The sequence below is a fragment of the Trichoplusia ni genome, chromosome 2 (assembly GCF_003590095.1).
Source record: "Trichoplusia ni isolate ovarian cell line Hi5 chromosome 2, tn1, whole genome shotgun sequence".
In the NCBI taxonomy this organism is placed as follows: domain Eukaryota; kingdom Metazoa; phylum Arthropoda; class Insecta; order Lepidoptera; family Noctuidae; genus Trichoplusia; species Trichoplusia ni.
In genome coordinates, this window is record NC_039479.1 from 1,692,284 (window position 1) to 1,708,041 (window position 15,758).

Below are 15,758 nucleotides of genomic sequence, written 5' to 3' on the forward strand. Positions count from 1 at the left end.
TCAGTCATTCAGACAGGTATAAGTAAATAAAACATCATAAATAGTAGTTATAAATTTATTTATAACACAACAGGTTTAAAACATTATAAATGCTTATTCGTAAACCTAAACCGTTTATTACATTGGCTGAGGCTGCAAACATAGTCTACAAACATTAATTTTGTTGAAAGAATCCTTAGAACTTATAATATGTATAAGTATTTAAATGTAGGTACATTTAATTTGACAGTATAAACGCATGTAGCGGATTATGGGCTAATAGAGCTTCAGTTTACAGGTCGCACTTGTAATCTTGTGTTCAAAGGGTCGAAAGCAAAATGGTCATCGTGATAATTGTATCGGAACATTCTAAAATTGAGATTATTATAATTTTGCAGCCTCAGTAATTCTCATCTGTCAAGAAATGCTAACAAGCTTAAGTGGACTACTTCAAATAAATTACTACGAGAAAAGACAGACAAGTTTGATCCCTAAATACTATTAGGCAATTTTAACAAACTAAAGTGTTTAATTTAAATAAAAAAAGTAAAAATCTAACGGCTGGGCTAATGGAAAAAATGTGTGGGTAGTTCACAAGAAATTCATCCTAAGAATTTGAGCAAATAGTGGAGTTTGTAACTAAATCCAGAAAATTAAATGCCCTAAACATATTCATCTAATTGTGATTTTGTCTCACAATGTTTGCCCAGCAATAACACGTAAAATGCCGCAAATTAAAATCATAATTCCGTGACTTATCACTATTCGAATTAACAGAGATTCAACGAATCTCTTTCTAAATAAATAATTGAAACATTTTAGACAATATCAAACACTGGTTTTAAAATACTTTTATACCTTCCATTTTGTTCTCCAAGTTCGATATTTTAATCGTTCGTAGTGAGGCGGACACCGGAAAAATAAACATTCTGCTTATTTAAAGCAAAATAAAGTCATTAAATTGTTCGAATGAAAGAGATCAAGCTATATAGATTGATAGTACTATCTCTTTTCTTTGCTTAACTTCACATTAACCGAATTCTCATAGGGGTTTTGTTGGTTTTAACTCTTTTGCTTCTAAACATACATGTTATATACTTCTCATACAATAATATCATAAATGCAAATATCAAAAGCGTCGATAAAAATAAATAATATCGACAACACAAACAAAAGAAAAATCACGAATTAAATTAATTCGAAATTCGGATTAACGTCTTTATATTGAATGTAATACGGGCTCCACTCGTTGGATCCGACATTGGCCGAATTACACAACAAAACAAATTCCGCACTGTCCAACTTCCAATGCTTGCCAACATTGGGTCCAATAATTGTTTGCGTTGGGCCCAACCAGTGAAGTCGGCCTAAGAAAAATGCCTTGAACGATTGAAAAGTCGAACCTATCCTAACTTAAGACCACATACGTAAACATTATCCATAAGGTTTATATTCAAGTTTCAAGTTCTCAAACTTACTTGAACCAAACAGGTAATGCTTCATAACAGTCAGCAACGAAACTTGATCATAATTAGATTTACTAAATAGCTTTCACAATAATGGACTTTCACAATATTTGTGAATGTGATTTAAATGTTCGCGAACCGTAACATATGGATGAAAGAGGAATTTTGTATCAAATAACATTAAATATTCAAAGAAATAAGTAATTACTTTGGCGTGTTTAGACGAAATGTCACGATGGGCGCTGACATTACTCGTGCGGGAGCTGTGCAGGTAACTGAATGAAAACCGACATACCTACGTTTAAGTTTTCATACACACACTGCAATAAATTTTTATTCCACCGCAAGGTAAATGAACTACTCGTGTTAACTGTCCACGCGTTTGGTATTGTAACTAAGGTAAAAACCAAAACAAAAATGATAAAAAACACTGTTACTTCGCGTAGATCGATCTCAATACCAATTAAGATCATTTGACAAAAAAAAATGTCTGACTGTTGCAAAAGAACCCGTATAGATATTTTAGAAATCTAATTAAGTGAATTAACTTTCATTGCCGATTGTACCTTGGTCTCCTAGTCTTTTAGTCTACTTAAGCAGTTCACTATCTTCTGACAACGTCTTCTCCTTGACCAACGTGTTGAGGTGGTCGATCAGACCTTGTACGGACATCTCGCCGTGGACTTTGTTGTCTCGCGTGCGAATGTTCACCGTGCCTGATGTTTTCTCGCGTTCGCCGACAACTAGGAGAAAATAATAGTAGGAATATTAATATTTTCAGTTTGAAGATGATCGTTATTACTGTTATGTGGTTGTATGACAAACATTTTTTTTGTAATACTAATGTGTGAAAGTTTGTTGTCGGTCAGTTAAACAGATATTATTATGTTGAAGTTTGCTATAGATATTCATTGCTGTGCTAACTTATTATCTTGACAAGGCTTCGAAAAGAATCTGGGAGCTCGAATCGTAATAATATTAGATAGATTAAAGAATAACTTGTCAGCTAACGTTTTACATACGTCTTTAATACTCCAACCACATATCGTAATAATAGTTTTATAGTTTCTTTTTTGGAGAAGATTCAGTCACGCATATTTATCGGGATTGAGCTGAAGCGGTGACTGTCGGTATAATATAATATGTTATGCATACAGTATCTTACCTAGGATGTAGTTGAACTGTGCGAGTTGTGCGTTTCGGACCTTCTTGTTGAGGGTGTCGCCCGCGTCCGTGTCGGCCTCAGACATGAAGCCCGCCGCGAACAGCTGCTCGTTCACCTGCACACACAAAATACGATCAAATTAGGTTTGATGGATGGAAAATGAAACTAAAATTTGACATCTTTTGTTTTAATGACAGCGCTACTAGCGCCACTCTCCTGGACGTTTGCTATAGTTCGCACGCCGAATGATGATCCTTATGACGTTCCAACTGACAGTTGTATTAGTGATGCGAAACAATTTCGATAAAATACTGTTTTTTTGGGCATAAATAAATCTGCACTTATCAAGACTTGTTCATGTCTGTATTTTTTATAAGAGTTTAGAAGAATTTCACAATGACTTTTTTTTTAATGTGTCTTAGTGAAATTGGGCTGTCAAGATCACCAAAGAATAGAATATTTTTGGGAGGGCGTAAACTTGGAACAGTTTCATATGCCACATTTAATACAAATTAATAAACAGTACCAATAATTCTCGTTTATTCGTGGACTCACCACGCTAAGCGTTTCAGTAGTATTCGTTGATTTCGTTATACAACCAAGCTGACAGGAGGTGCAATAACGGCTTAGCCTCAAAAATATTACATTACACTATCTCCTCAACATACCTGCACAGCATAATCATCGTAGGCAGGTCCGACTGGCACGACGCAGACCTGTCGCGGGCTGAGCCAGAAGGGCCACTTGCCGGCGTACGACTCGCTGAGGATGGCCACCATGCGCTCTACTGAGCCCAGGATCGCGCGGTGTATTATCACTGGACGCTTTTTGTCACCACTCTCACTGGAAATTATGTATTTAGATGGGGTTATTATAAATTCATGTTTAGGTCGTCTAAATAAGTATTTTTTTCGGATGTGAAATCATCAAATTACTCCTCCCGCTTTGGGTAGAGCAGAAGGATGTCAGAATTTTGACTAAACCCACCCATGTTACTTCCTCTGCCCTTCGTGTACCGGGGGAACGTAACCCTTGCGGCCACGCTGCCCCAGTTAAGGTCAAAACCAATAGTGTTTGTACGTGAGTGTGTTTGTTTGATATATCTTCACGCCCAAAAGACTGAAAAAAAGATGTCCGATTTCGATGTTTGGAAGGAATTTGGACGGTACCGGGTACCGACGTACCCGTGTAGTCATTATAATTATATACCATGCTGTGACCTACCTGACATAGGTGAGGTTGAACCTCTCAGGCAGCTGGAAGTCCAGCTGTATGGTGGCACACTGGTGGGAGCGGCGCAGCGCGTCCTGTATGGTGATGTCTATCTTGGGGCCGTAGAACGCGCCGTCGCCGGGGTTCAGCTGCCACGGACGACCGAACTTGTTCAGGGAGTCTTCTAAAGCCTGGAATTATGATTTGGAGTTAGATAGCTTATTAATGGACTGTAAATTGGTTAAGTAAAATCAGATGGGTGTAGTTTACTTAACTAATAGACACCAAGTAATCAAGATTACACGATTATACGGTACAAGGTTTTCTGGCTGGATATTTCACAGAATTGCTATGTCAATTGTCTGTCTGTCACACAGTCAAGGACACTCAGACTCAGGTCAGCATTCGTGGATCTCACAAACGCCTGGGGATCGCACCCGAGACACGTCGCGTGCAGTAAGATTGGTGTGGTGACGTAACCATTCCACAATCAAGCGCGCAAGATTATTAGCAAATAAATACTTATCTCAATACCTACTATTATTACTAGCATAAAATCACATCATACATAAAGAACACAAAATAATCGTAAACTACGACTGACCACGTGTTTATAATTCTGTAGATAATTTTATAACTGTCATCAATTTAGTTATTGCACTTAACAAAGTATTCGATAACCTTAATGGATAAGTCATGTATGTCAATGTTACAATGAGTTTACGAATTGTGATTTTCAAACAGATATGCTTTCGTTATACATGTTATATTGTTTGAAATTCTCGTGTCTCAATATTAGTAATTTTTATGGAATTTGCTTTATTAAGTTGGTCTGAGAAGGGCCTACTAACTATTTTTCATAGCCCTAAGTGGGTAGTTTATTATTAAAAAGTAAATTTTATTTTTAAGAGTGCTATTCTTATTCTACTACAGAAATAATTATATTATAACAAAACAGTAAGTATATGACTATGATGATACCGTGTCTACAAAAACATATTTTTATCTATCCTTCAAAGCTATGTAGTTACACACAATAGTAAAAGAATTTGCCAGAATCGGTTCAAAAGCATCCGCTTTTTTATAAGTATTATTTCTGCAAGTAATTTTGAAATTAGTGTGTGTGTTATAGAAGCGAAGGGTGGAAGATTGTGTCATAAACTACACTTTAAGTTTTATAGTGTCAGTTTCAAAAGAAGACAGTGTTGAAAGATGAAATGAGGTCTGATTGAAGGGTCATCCTATCAAAGTGTATTTACCTTTTCAGCCTGGTCCCAAGTGGCGAGATCTCCGAGGTACTTCTCCGGTCGCGTGGAGAGCTTCAGTTGGAATGTGAATCCGAAGGTCGTGTAGACGTGGTTCAGGAACTCTAGGCATGACAGCTGAGGATAATAAATGGTCATGTTATTATATATAAACAAACACTTCTAACGGTTTCTTAAATATATACAGCTTTGGCCAAAAGTATTGAGCACCCATGATATCTTTCAGTTTTAAGTGGAGTATCAAATAGAAATAAAACAAAACGTTTTATATGGGTTTATTTTACTATTTATTAATAGAAAATTAATATTTTGTGGGTCCACCCTTTGCCTTAATTACGGCAGAAATTCTTTTTGGTAAAGAGTTAACAAGTTTTTTACAGTCGTCAACAGTAATCGAGTTCCATTCTAGGCGCAGGCAGCGTTTTAAATCTTCTTTGTTGTTAATTGTGTGGCGCCTAACCCTGCGCTTTAATAAACCCCATAAATGTTCTATGGGGTTCAGATCTGGAGACTGAGCTGGCCAGTCAAGCAGTTCCGTGTTATTTTCCCGAAACCATCTCATAGTGCGTGCAGATTTGTGGCATGGCGCGTTATCCTGCTGGAATTTGACACCATCCATATTCGTGTCGCCAAAAAGTTGCGTGAATGAAGGCAGTAATGCAGTTTCTAGTACATTTATGTACTTAGTAGAGTCCATGCGACCCTCACAAACGAACAATTCGCCAACTCCAGAATCGGTCATGCAACCCCAGACCATTATGCTGCCTCCACCGTGTTTAACGGTTGGGATCACACACTCTGGCTTAAATTCTTCGCCCACACGGCGACGCACAAAGGTCACACCAGGTGTACCAAAAATCTGCAATAAAGAGAAAAATATTGAGTTCTGTAAAACTAAAATAAATTCAACTATGCGTTTGGTTTCTAAAACATTTTATAAAATTATATCAGGGCACTAAATTGACTTACTCACCTCAAAGTTTGATTCGTCTGACCACACAACATTTGACCAATCTTCAGCAGTGAAAGTTCGGTGTTTTAAAGCCCATTTCAATCGAGCTTTTTTGTTGTTATCGGAGAGCCATGGCTTCTTCCTAGCTTTACAGCCTTTCAGACCAGCTTCTTGAAGTCTTCTGCGAGTAGTTCGAGCAGAAATTGGCTTCTTAATTTGTTCCGACAACTCAGCAGCGAGCTCTGAAGATGTTTTTTTCCTATTTCTTAACGACTCTCTCAGTAACTGACGATCTTGACGGTCTGTGGTGATGCGTTTGCGCCCGGTTCTCGGTCTATTTTCATGTGATCCGGTAGTAGAGAATCGCTGAATAGCATATTGCACGGATCGGCGCGAACATTTCACAGTTTTAGAAATCTCTACTTGTGATTTCCCTTGCTCATACAGAAGCTGTATCTGCACACGTTTTTCTAAAGAAAGTTCGTTTTGTTTTGGCATATTGCAACGATAACACTTAAAACTTCTGAAATAAAATACAAAAGGCGCACTAGATCACTGGATGTGTTCACAACGAGCGATGGTAGCGAACTGATAAATAAACACAAAAATTGTAAAAACACATTTTATTGCACCCAGGTGTTTTATTGCTAGTTGTGCGGCGTGGGTCATTGTTTAAACCTTTGTATATGGCCGACAAATGAATTCTTCAACAATAGATTTGGTTTACTCTCATTCTTTCCGTGAATGAGCGAAATTTGTAAGGTGCTCAATACTTTTGGCCAAGGCTGTAGTACATGACACCTTGTTTAGTGGAACTCTCTTGTATTTGACACAATACTTTTATAGGATTTATTTTTAATCCATAAAATGATGATTCATGACATTTTGTGGAGAAAAGAATATTTTATAAAATGTAGTGAAACAATAGCTTGAATTGTTGTTTTATATTGTGTTAATGTGTGTGTTAATCTTGGTTGTAAACTATCTGTGTCGGAAGTTTATATAAGTTTACGTGAATGAGGAATCAACAAACTTTTGCGTTTATTGTTTTTTGTTCTTTAGTTGCAAATATTTTTATTTGAACTTAATATTGTGATAGTTAAAAAATTTGCACTATTTTATGAAGCTAACATTTGATGGTGTAATTGTCTTTTTAGTGGAGTTTTTGATGGTGTTATTGATGTCTGAAAACAAGTATAAAGTAGTTGTGTATGTGTCGTGTTGTGGCTGACCATTTCCTGCTCGATGTGCGCGGGCGTGCAGAAGATGTGCGCGTCGTCCTGCTGGAAGCGGCGCACGCGCGTCAGCCCCGTCAGCGCGCCGCTCAGCTCGTTGCGGTGCAGCACGCCGAAGTCCGCCAGCCGCAGCGGCAGCTCGCGCCACGAGCGGATGCGGTTGTCGAACAGCAGGCTGGCGGAGGAGGCAGACAACTTCAACGACAGTAAAAGTGTAGAAGGTACAATACTAGTGCCTCTATTACCCTCCTTATCGCCTGTATATGTCTTTCATCGACACCTTTCTCACTGTCCCTAATGGGTACTTAATCCCTGACTTTATATCCTTGGAAAATTTGCAATAACCCTGCTCCCTTTATTTATTTTCACCTCAAATTACATCACTGGAAATGTTCTTTACGTCGTCAAATCGTTTTCATTTGTTCATTAAACATTTAAATTATTAAAATGGACGTTTTAAGCTACTGAACTCCTTAATCCTACACAATACATCCCAAGCGACGAAATCATACAAAAACTCCATATTCTCCATCTATGCTGAGTGAAGCAAAGAACAACGAAAATAAAACTGCCTACAATATTATTACTTGTATTGAAATATCTACATCAAATAAAACTACCAAAACTTAAGATATTTTTTAACCGACAAATTATCTGAGCCAAGTACAATAAACCTGAAAAAAACTTCATTCTAAAACTCACCAATGCCCCGGACAGTTCATAGGCTTCAAAGCGAAGGTTTCCTTCTCGACGTCGAAGGAGAACATGTTCTCAGCGTAATGCGCCCAGTGGCCTGACGTCTGCCACAACTTCGAGTTGTACATGTTAGGGGTCACTACCTCCTGGAAGCCGCGTAGTCTGGGGACCAAAGTTATTATATAGTAACTAGCTGTTGCCCGCGACTTCGTCCGCATGGTTAGAAGAATTTGCGACTATAACTTGAGATTTAAACTATCCTATTTCTCAAGTTGGATCGAACTGCACATGGTGTGCGAATTTTATTATAATCAGTTAAGTGGTTTAGGAGTCCATTGAGGACAAACATTGTGACACGAGATTTATAAATATTAAAGATTGGTGGCTTTGCGGTTCTAAGAATGGATTTGAATATAGGACATACACAGACATAATAGCAATGTGACTTTTTCAAAGTTACATGTAACTTTACTTGTACATGTCTTAATTACTGGAAGACGGCACTGACTGACAAACGGTTATGGGAAATGGCGTGAGGAAACTTGGATTTCAAATATTGGAATCTGAAATCACTAACAAGCAGTGAGCAAGTGTGGTGATCAATGTTCAAACCTGCTTTGCAAGTCAGCATTAACTTACGAGTTACAATTATAAATGTTTTTGAACATCACGTTTTGGCAAGTACAGTCGTATTGTGGGATATTATGCAAGGTTTGTTTATTGTTAAAATAACGTATTTAGAATAATTCAGAGTTTTAGTGAACACTTAAACTTAGATAGGTAACCAAAAATAAAAGTTTTACTTAGACCAAAACAATACGACCTCGTCACACAGAAAAGAAAACGTCATTAAGAACACTTGTGAAAACAATTGTACGTTAAACACGTGCTACGTTACATAAAACCGAAAAATTACTAGTTAAAAAATTATTATAGAATCGTAACAATTAGTGAACTTGATATTGTTGTTTCTCAACATTCTTTATTCATTAACAAAGATCTTATCCACATACCTGTACTGGTCCCTTATAAAGTTGACGAGAGTGTTGTAAATGTGTGCGCCGCGCGGCTGGAAGAAGCAGGAGCCGGGAGATAGCTCGTGGAAGAAGAATAGCTCTTGTTCCTGTGGGAATAAAGATCACATTCACATGGTGTGTTATAAAAGACACTACCGACTACAGACCTATAGAGAGATGGAGGATGAGACCCTTACAAAATTCAGGATTAGAACCGGGATATATACCCGGGGAAATCTGGTTACTGGGGTTTTTTTTCCTACCCAGGCTTGGTCTCCAATAGGGATGACAACTGGGTATAAAAAGTAAAAATCTTGTCTCTCAGTTTGATAATAAAATAAAAACTATTAGACGATATTAGACGCTTTTTTCTTCTGAAAAACTAAAATCGATAAAGTTAAACTGCTTTTAGGAGAACTTGTGTCGTAAAGACATCGTTAAATTTATACACAACAACATGCGTTAGTTTCACTAAAATTTGATCAATTTATGTTGGCGGGACAAATAAAAAAATACGTATCCATTATTAAACATTAAACTAAAAGGCGAACACTGAAATGAGATATCACCAGGGAAATCGATGAGTTACTGCGGGCGTTTTTTCTTTACCCAGTGTTCGTCTCCTATTCACGTACAGGTTTTCCCCAAGACCTACCTTGCCGATCTTCCTGTGGTCTCTCTTGGCGGCCTCTTCCTGTATGATCTCCCACTCCTTCAGCTGTTTGGGCTCGGGGAACGAGACGCCGTAGATACGTTGGAGGCTTTCCGCATCGGCCTTGCCTTCCCAGTATGTGGCTGAATTCTGGAATAAATTGGGATTTGTTAGAGTAATGTTCACTTTTGCTTGAGACTTTCTTTTAATAGGAAATCAATAGTTAATAGGAGGAAGTTGTTTCTTCAAAGATGCTTTAGTTACCATATGACCAAACATCACCGAAGCACGTCACATTAACCGGAAAAATTGCTATGGTCCTGGCTGCAAATGGTGTTTTAAATATACAATATTTTCTATTCCAATTGATTCGAAGGCTGCTTTCTAGCCCTAAAAACCTGGCTTTCCTGGCTTTTAATGTGACCTGGTTCGAGAGCATTAGTAATTTGCATGAATCTTAGACGGAACGCATTTCAACTGCAATGTAAATGTACGATTCGATTGCAATCGTCGTACAATCGGGCTGTACGTTTGGTTTGCAGTTCTATACATATGCCATACATGGTATTGCTTCTTACCTTCGTAACCTTCACAGCCTTGACCTTCCCAGTATGTCGTACATGAGGTCCCCTGCACAAGTCGATAAGTGGTCCACAACGGTACACAGTGGTGGTGGGGGTGTTCACTTTCTCGTTCAGAATGCGCACTTTGAAAGGATTGTAGTCAAACATTTCTAGTAATTGTTCTTTAGTCAGCTCTAGGCGTTCGAAAGGCTGTTTTTCTTTTGCTATCTTCTTGACTAAGCCTTCTAGGACGTGGAAGTCTGTAGATGAGATCTGGGGAGAAAAGTATTTTTTTTCATTTGAGATTTCGCTAAAATTTCTTCAGAAATACAAAAGTATTTGAAAAATTATGAGCTTTTTTTTTAATTTGTGGTTTTCCTTAACTTTCATCAGAGCTCGAGTTTATGGGTTTTGTATAGAAGAAAGCGTTACGTAAACTTTCATATCGTGACCAGTTAATATTCTAAAAGTGACTACAGAAATCGAATACATATTTTAAATGTTCTTTTATAAGTATTTAGGTTACATTGAAAGAGTTTTTACTTACACCTTTCTCAGGATAATACATGTCGTAGTAGAATCCTTCTTCAATAGGCGGCCCGTAGCATAAGCAACCGCCATATACCTAGAAAGCACATACTCATAAATAACGTTACCTCAGTCAATGACATCAAATATCCTCTTTAACCATGGAAAAGGCTTATTGGTCAATCACACTGGGGACTAACCACACTGTCCGGATGATTGCCTCTATCATATTTTGTAAGCAACCGCTTCCAGACAATTCTGACCTTTGTGGTCTTAACAATCGGTTGCAAACAAAATGGAAACAACCGGCCAAGTGCGACTCGGACTCGGACACTTAGAGTTCCGCGCCAAGAGGTTAAAGAACCTAAAAAACCAAATGCTCCAGTCCAAAAAAAATATAAGTCATTATCGCCTAGCCTCGATTTTTATTTCCGCTTTCTAGTTATCAAGGATCATGATATACAGACTTGTTACAGACTGATGGGCGTTCAGCAGAACCATACTAGGGTTTAGTGTTTACCCATCGGATACATATCCCTAAAAACCGATTAGCCTAACAATTAGCATATATTGCAACCTACGTCAATGTTAATATAAACAAAAAAAATCTGAATGTGTAACCAGAAAAATCCATTAATAAGCTTTTCGATAAGATTGATAGATAGTCCAATTCGAGTGCCAATAACTGATTAAACAATATCACACAAGGTTTAATGATAAGAAGTTAATATCACTTGGCACGTGGCCTTCGCACCAGGCCAATTAATAAGACTGCTTATCGATAGAATGTAAGACTTTTGTCCTTGGGAGCACTTGACATGCCTTGACATTTCTAGGGAGGGAAAATTCGTAATGATAAAATCTATTTCTATTTTATTTGATGTTTTTCCTTGTACTGTCATTGCAAGAGCTTATAAAAACTGAGCAACATTGAGAATTCATTACTTAAAGCAAGAATATTTCCGTTGCGGAAGTGAGATATGAGTGCGTGATATATATGAGCTTGAGATACGATAGTGAGGCGCTTAATTGAGCAGAATGAATCATTTATACAAGCGCAAGAGTATTACTTAAAGGATTCAAAGTACTGCAGGTTTCAGACAAGAAATTTTCATCTAGATTACGAAAGGATTTCTTACTAATATCCAAATAAGTTTGTAGTGTTCATATAACAGATGTGCGTTTTAAAAGGCATCAAAGTTTAAATCTTGCTTCATAAAATTGCTACTCTAATTTCCGTATTTTACGAAGATATAACAATTCATTAAACTCAAATACAGTATATGGCAGCAACATACCCTTTCCATAGCTTCTCCTAGCATATGTGCTGAGGAATGCCAGAAGACGGCTTGGGCATCAGTGTTGTCCCACCGGAGCAGTTCCAACTTGCAGTCACCTTCTAACGGCCTGTCCATATCCCACAGCTCGTTGTTGACTCTTGCCACGATGGTGGAGTCTGCCAAACCCTGGCTGCGAGGGAGGACAGTCAGCATGAGGGTCGGAAGACGAGAGGTAGGGTGGAACTGGTTAAATGGCTCTTACTGGGAACATCTTTATTAGACTTGGCTGGATTCAGGTTCAGAACAAATGTTAAATAAAGGTTTTAAGGCTCATATGTTTGATATTAACCATTTGTAATGTAAACACAACACTTAAGTATCTGACATGCAATTTGCATTAGTCTATCAATGATTACAAATAGAGGTTATGGTCTATGTTCCACTATTACAATTAACAATTATAAGCATTCTTTATACACATAAATACTTATAAATATATAGATAGATTATTGTATTTTAGGGTGGTAACATAGAGCACAAAATACAACAGCCAAGCGAAGGATAGGTTACGATAACACAAATGTCTTAAATATTCAAACAGCCAAGTTTTATAAGCATGCTTGTAGTTTTGTTATTCAAACTTTTTGGAAATACTCATTTATAAACATTAATTTCTTTATATATCATGCCAGTTTAGATTAGGCGTAAGGATAACCAGTGAAAGCCATGTCAACAGACCACCCATACGTAATGTACTTACTATTCGCTCCAAAACTCGCTTGAGAGCAGGCAAATAAGTAATTAATATGTATATAGTATATCAATTATTTCATGTACAAATGAAGTTAAAATAGTGAACCAGTCACCTAAAACCTTACTTCTATCTTTCCTGACTATCAAAATGTTGTCTGGATACTGCTATTATCCCTACTAATAATATGCGAAAGTAACTCTGTCTGTCTGTCTGTTACATTGTCACATCTAAATCACTGAACCAATTTTAATGAAATTTGGTAAAGAGATAGAGTTGACCATGAGAATGAACATAGGATAGTTCTTATCCTGGACTTTTGAAGGGTTCTCTTCGAATCGCGATATAACCAACATCTATTGTACCCTTATACTGTATGTATGTTTCTAATTTCGCTAATGCCATTCTATAGTGTATAGAATATTCTATTCCATTAATTATAATACAGCAATCTAGCAGTATTTGGGACTTTGGGGCTGTAGGTCACTAGTTTAGTTTGCTGATAACATTATTGTGTAATTTCTTATCAGCTATGTAAATGAGTAAAGTTCAATTCTTGTTTAGGAAGCAAGTGATTATCACACCTGTTCATTGAAGTTTGGAAAATCCAGTTTCTTTAGCATATCTTCAGCTTAACAAGGAATTGTTATGAGGAAATGATGCAATTTTAATTGAGATTTACAATATTTGATTATAATAACGGCTTTCCAAATAATAAATTGGGGTTTTTTGGTTGATAGATTTCAATGCAACAGAGGAGGGTTAACAAACAAAACTTACTCAAGATTTACACACACTATCTAAATTCTTTAATAATTTATAGTATGTTATAACATTTTCTCATAACAAATACAGTCTATAAATTTATCTGATAGCAAAAATATGCGAACTCACCTGATGCCTTTAGCAACATCGTAAGGAGTAGTTTTCCAGGCTTTCGCTTCTACGGTCTTTCCGTCCGGTAACGTAACTACAATACTCAAATCTGGCTTGTTTGCTAATTCTTCTGCATACTGCGTCTTGTATTTATCCCACAGCGTGATACGTTTCTGGATGTATTCTGGCCATGGATTCAACTCTGCCACTCCGCCTGACGGTTTGTCATCTGTTTTTTTCTTTTTTTCTTTCATGGCTTTGGTCTTTGACTGTAAAAAATATATTAGTTTAAGTAAAACTCATAGGTATAATATGGCATCATTTAGTTTTTTTTTAATTTATGAGTAAGTCCAATTAATTTCAAACCATGTGGGGATTGAATCATAGCAAAAACATTGTTTCCATTAGTCCCAAATGTTACTTCATATAATAAGAAAATCATTTCACTGCACCAAGAAGTTTTATTGGACTATAAAAAATAAACATGATATATACAGGACTAGTAAAACTATAGTATTGTATGACCTAGAAACTAATACAATCTGTAGTATTTACATAGGCACGCAAATTCAAGTGTAATTACAACAAACAGATGTGTATAATTAGCTGTATCAACAAGACATTTGTCAAATACAATAAACTTATAGTATTGCGTCGAGGAAATTAGCAATCACCGGCTGACTAATCACTTCCTACACTTATAATACTGTCTTAATCTATTCTATGCAGAAAACTTGAATTAAAATACATCAAAATAACTATAAAACGGGACTACCAATGTATTCAACACTAAAGTTAACTTAAATTTACAGATTAAGAAAAAAAGGTTATAGGCAAAGGCAGCCTTGATGTTATTCCAGCTAAAAATGCTGACGAAACTCGCTACCGACCCATGTGGCATATGCGTAGTCCTTGCAGCGGACCACACAGCCTCCACGGATCCCAATAAACTTTATCATGACTTACATAACGTACTTAAATACTTTCTCAAACTAAAAATATAAGTTTAAAACCCTGCCTTGGCGTCAATGTTAAGTTTTTGGATATCTTCAGCCGCAGTGTCACCCATTGCAGAACGTGTATCTTTCGAATTTGACACTATTGACTTTGACATGCGTAATTAATGTTACTAGTTTTATAAAATGTGTGATTTACGTTCCGTTTGACGCCAATGTGCGACAGGAACATTAAATAGCTTTGCTGTTTTGTTGCTCTTGTTAATATTCATATCCATTACGTATACGATAAACAGGGGCAAATTGACATTTAGTATGACTATCGATGAATAAAATTATTCTAGTACTAAGATTAAAAGATCATGGTATAATAAATGCATTAAGAATGTAGGTAAAAATATAATCTATCAAAATAAATCAATGTTTTAGTGTGTCACAAATGACAAGCTTGTCTAAAACAAAATTCAAAAGTTACAACGTATATTATTACAATTTTCTAGTATAATTCTTTTTAGACCACAATGTCTTCTCAGAGGACTCGGCCGATTGATGCCTTGCAACGTATAATGGCAACTTTTAAACATTTTGAAAAGAAACTAGACAAATTACAAGACGATGTGAATTTCCATGGGCAGACACTTACAGACCTTCGAACTATGGTAACAAATCTTTCGGGTGGGACAATATTAGGTGCTGATGGTAAATTTGAGGACAATAGGCGTCCCCTGAAAAAGAACACTGCCATTCAATACGAGGACAAGATATATAGTGAAGAACCTATTAAAACTAAGAGAAAGAACGCCGTTCAGCCGTTGCCCACAAAAGTCAAGGCGAGTTTACAAAGTCAGAAGCCGTCGAAAGTATCTCCCACGGAATCACCGCTCCACGTCCAACCTACGATAACAAAATTGGAGCCAAGCCAAAAAGCTTTGAAGCATGCTCAACGACACAGGAAAGCGGAAGCTTTCCGAAAACCAAACACGATAAGGACACAAAAGACATTAGATCAAAGGACCAGGCTAAGTAAATGAGAGTTAAACTAGAAAATTGTATCTACTGTCCACTTAGTTTGGTGTGATTGGATTGTAAAATTTATGTTAACATTTGGCACGTGGAATTTGATTGGGAAATAAAACTAAGATTAAATGTTTCTATTCCATTTATTC

At 36.9% G+C, this 15,758-nt stretch overlaps 2 protein-coding genes and 1 long non-coding RNA gene across 4 annotated transcripts; 1 reads left to right on the plus strand and 2 right to left on the minus strand.

The window, feature by feature from the left end:
- Nucleotides 1–41: 41 nt before the first annotated feature.
- On the minus strand, nucleotides 42–14,758 carry LOC113502506 (threonine--tRNA ligase, cytoplasmic). 2 transcript variants are annotated; one of them, XM_026884107.1, is made up of 14 exons: nucleotides 14,655–14,758; nucleotides 13,655–13,905; nucleotides 12,028–12,199; nucleotides 10,749–10,826; nucleotides 10,217–10,474; nucleotides 9,642–9,788; nucleotides 8,984–9,093; nucleotides 7,977–8,132; nucleotides 7,272–7,449; nucleotides 5,082–5,204; nucleotides 3,835–4,013; nucleotides 3,279–3,453; nucleotides 2,611–2,725; nucleotides 42–2,188 (listed from the first exon to the last, which is right to left on the minus strand). In XM_026884107.1, exons 1-14 carry the CDS (start codon nucleotides 14,748–14,750, stop codon nucleotides 2,034–2,036), a joined length of 2,193 nt encoding a protein of 730 aa, XP_026739908.1. In that variant the 5' UTR covers nucleotides 14,751–14,758; the 3' UTR covers nucleotides 42–2,033. The 2 variants fall into 2 exon arrangements, with proteins under 2 accessions (XP_026739908.1, XP_026739916.1); XM_026884115.1 differs by lacking the exon at nucleotides 14,655–14,758 and adding an exon at nucleotides 14,527–14,616.
- On the minus strand, nucleotides 5,347–6,133 carry LOC113502537. The gene is made up of 2 exons (XR_003401361.1): nucleotides 6,061–6,133; nucleotides 5,347–5,946 (listed from the first exon to the last, which is right to left on the minus strand). It is a non-coding gene; the product is annotated as an uncharacterized LOC113502537 (long non-coding RNA).
- Nucleotides 14,759–15,008: 250 nt separating the features above from the next.
- On the plus strand, nucleotides 15,009–15,755 carry LOC113502543. The gene has a single exon (XM_026884156.1). The coding sequence runs from the start codon at nucleotides 15,114–15,116 to the stop codon at nucleotides 15,621–15,623; it is 510 nt and encodes a 169-aa protein (XP_026739957.1). The 5' UTR covers nucleotides 15,009–15,113; the 3' UTR covers nucleotides 15,624–15,755.
- The last annotated feature ends 3 nt before the right edge of the window (nucleotides 15,756–15,758 follow it).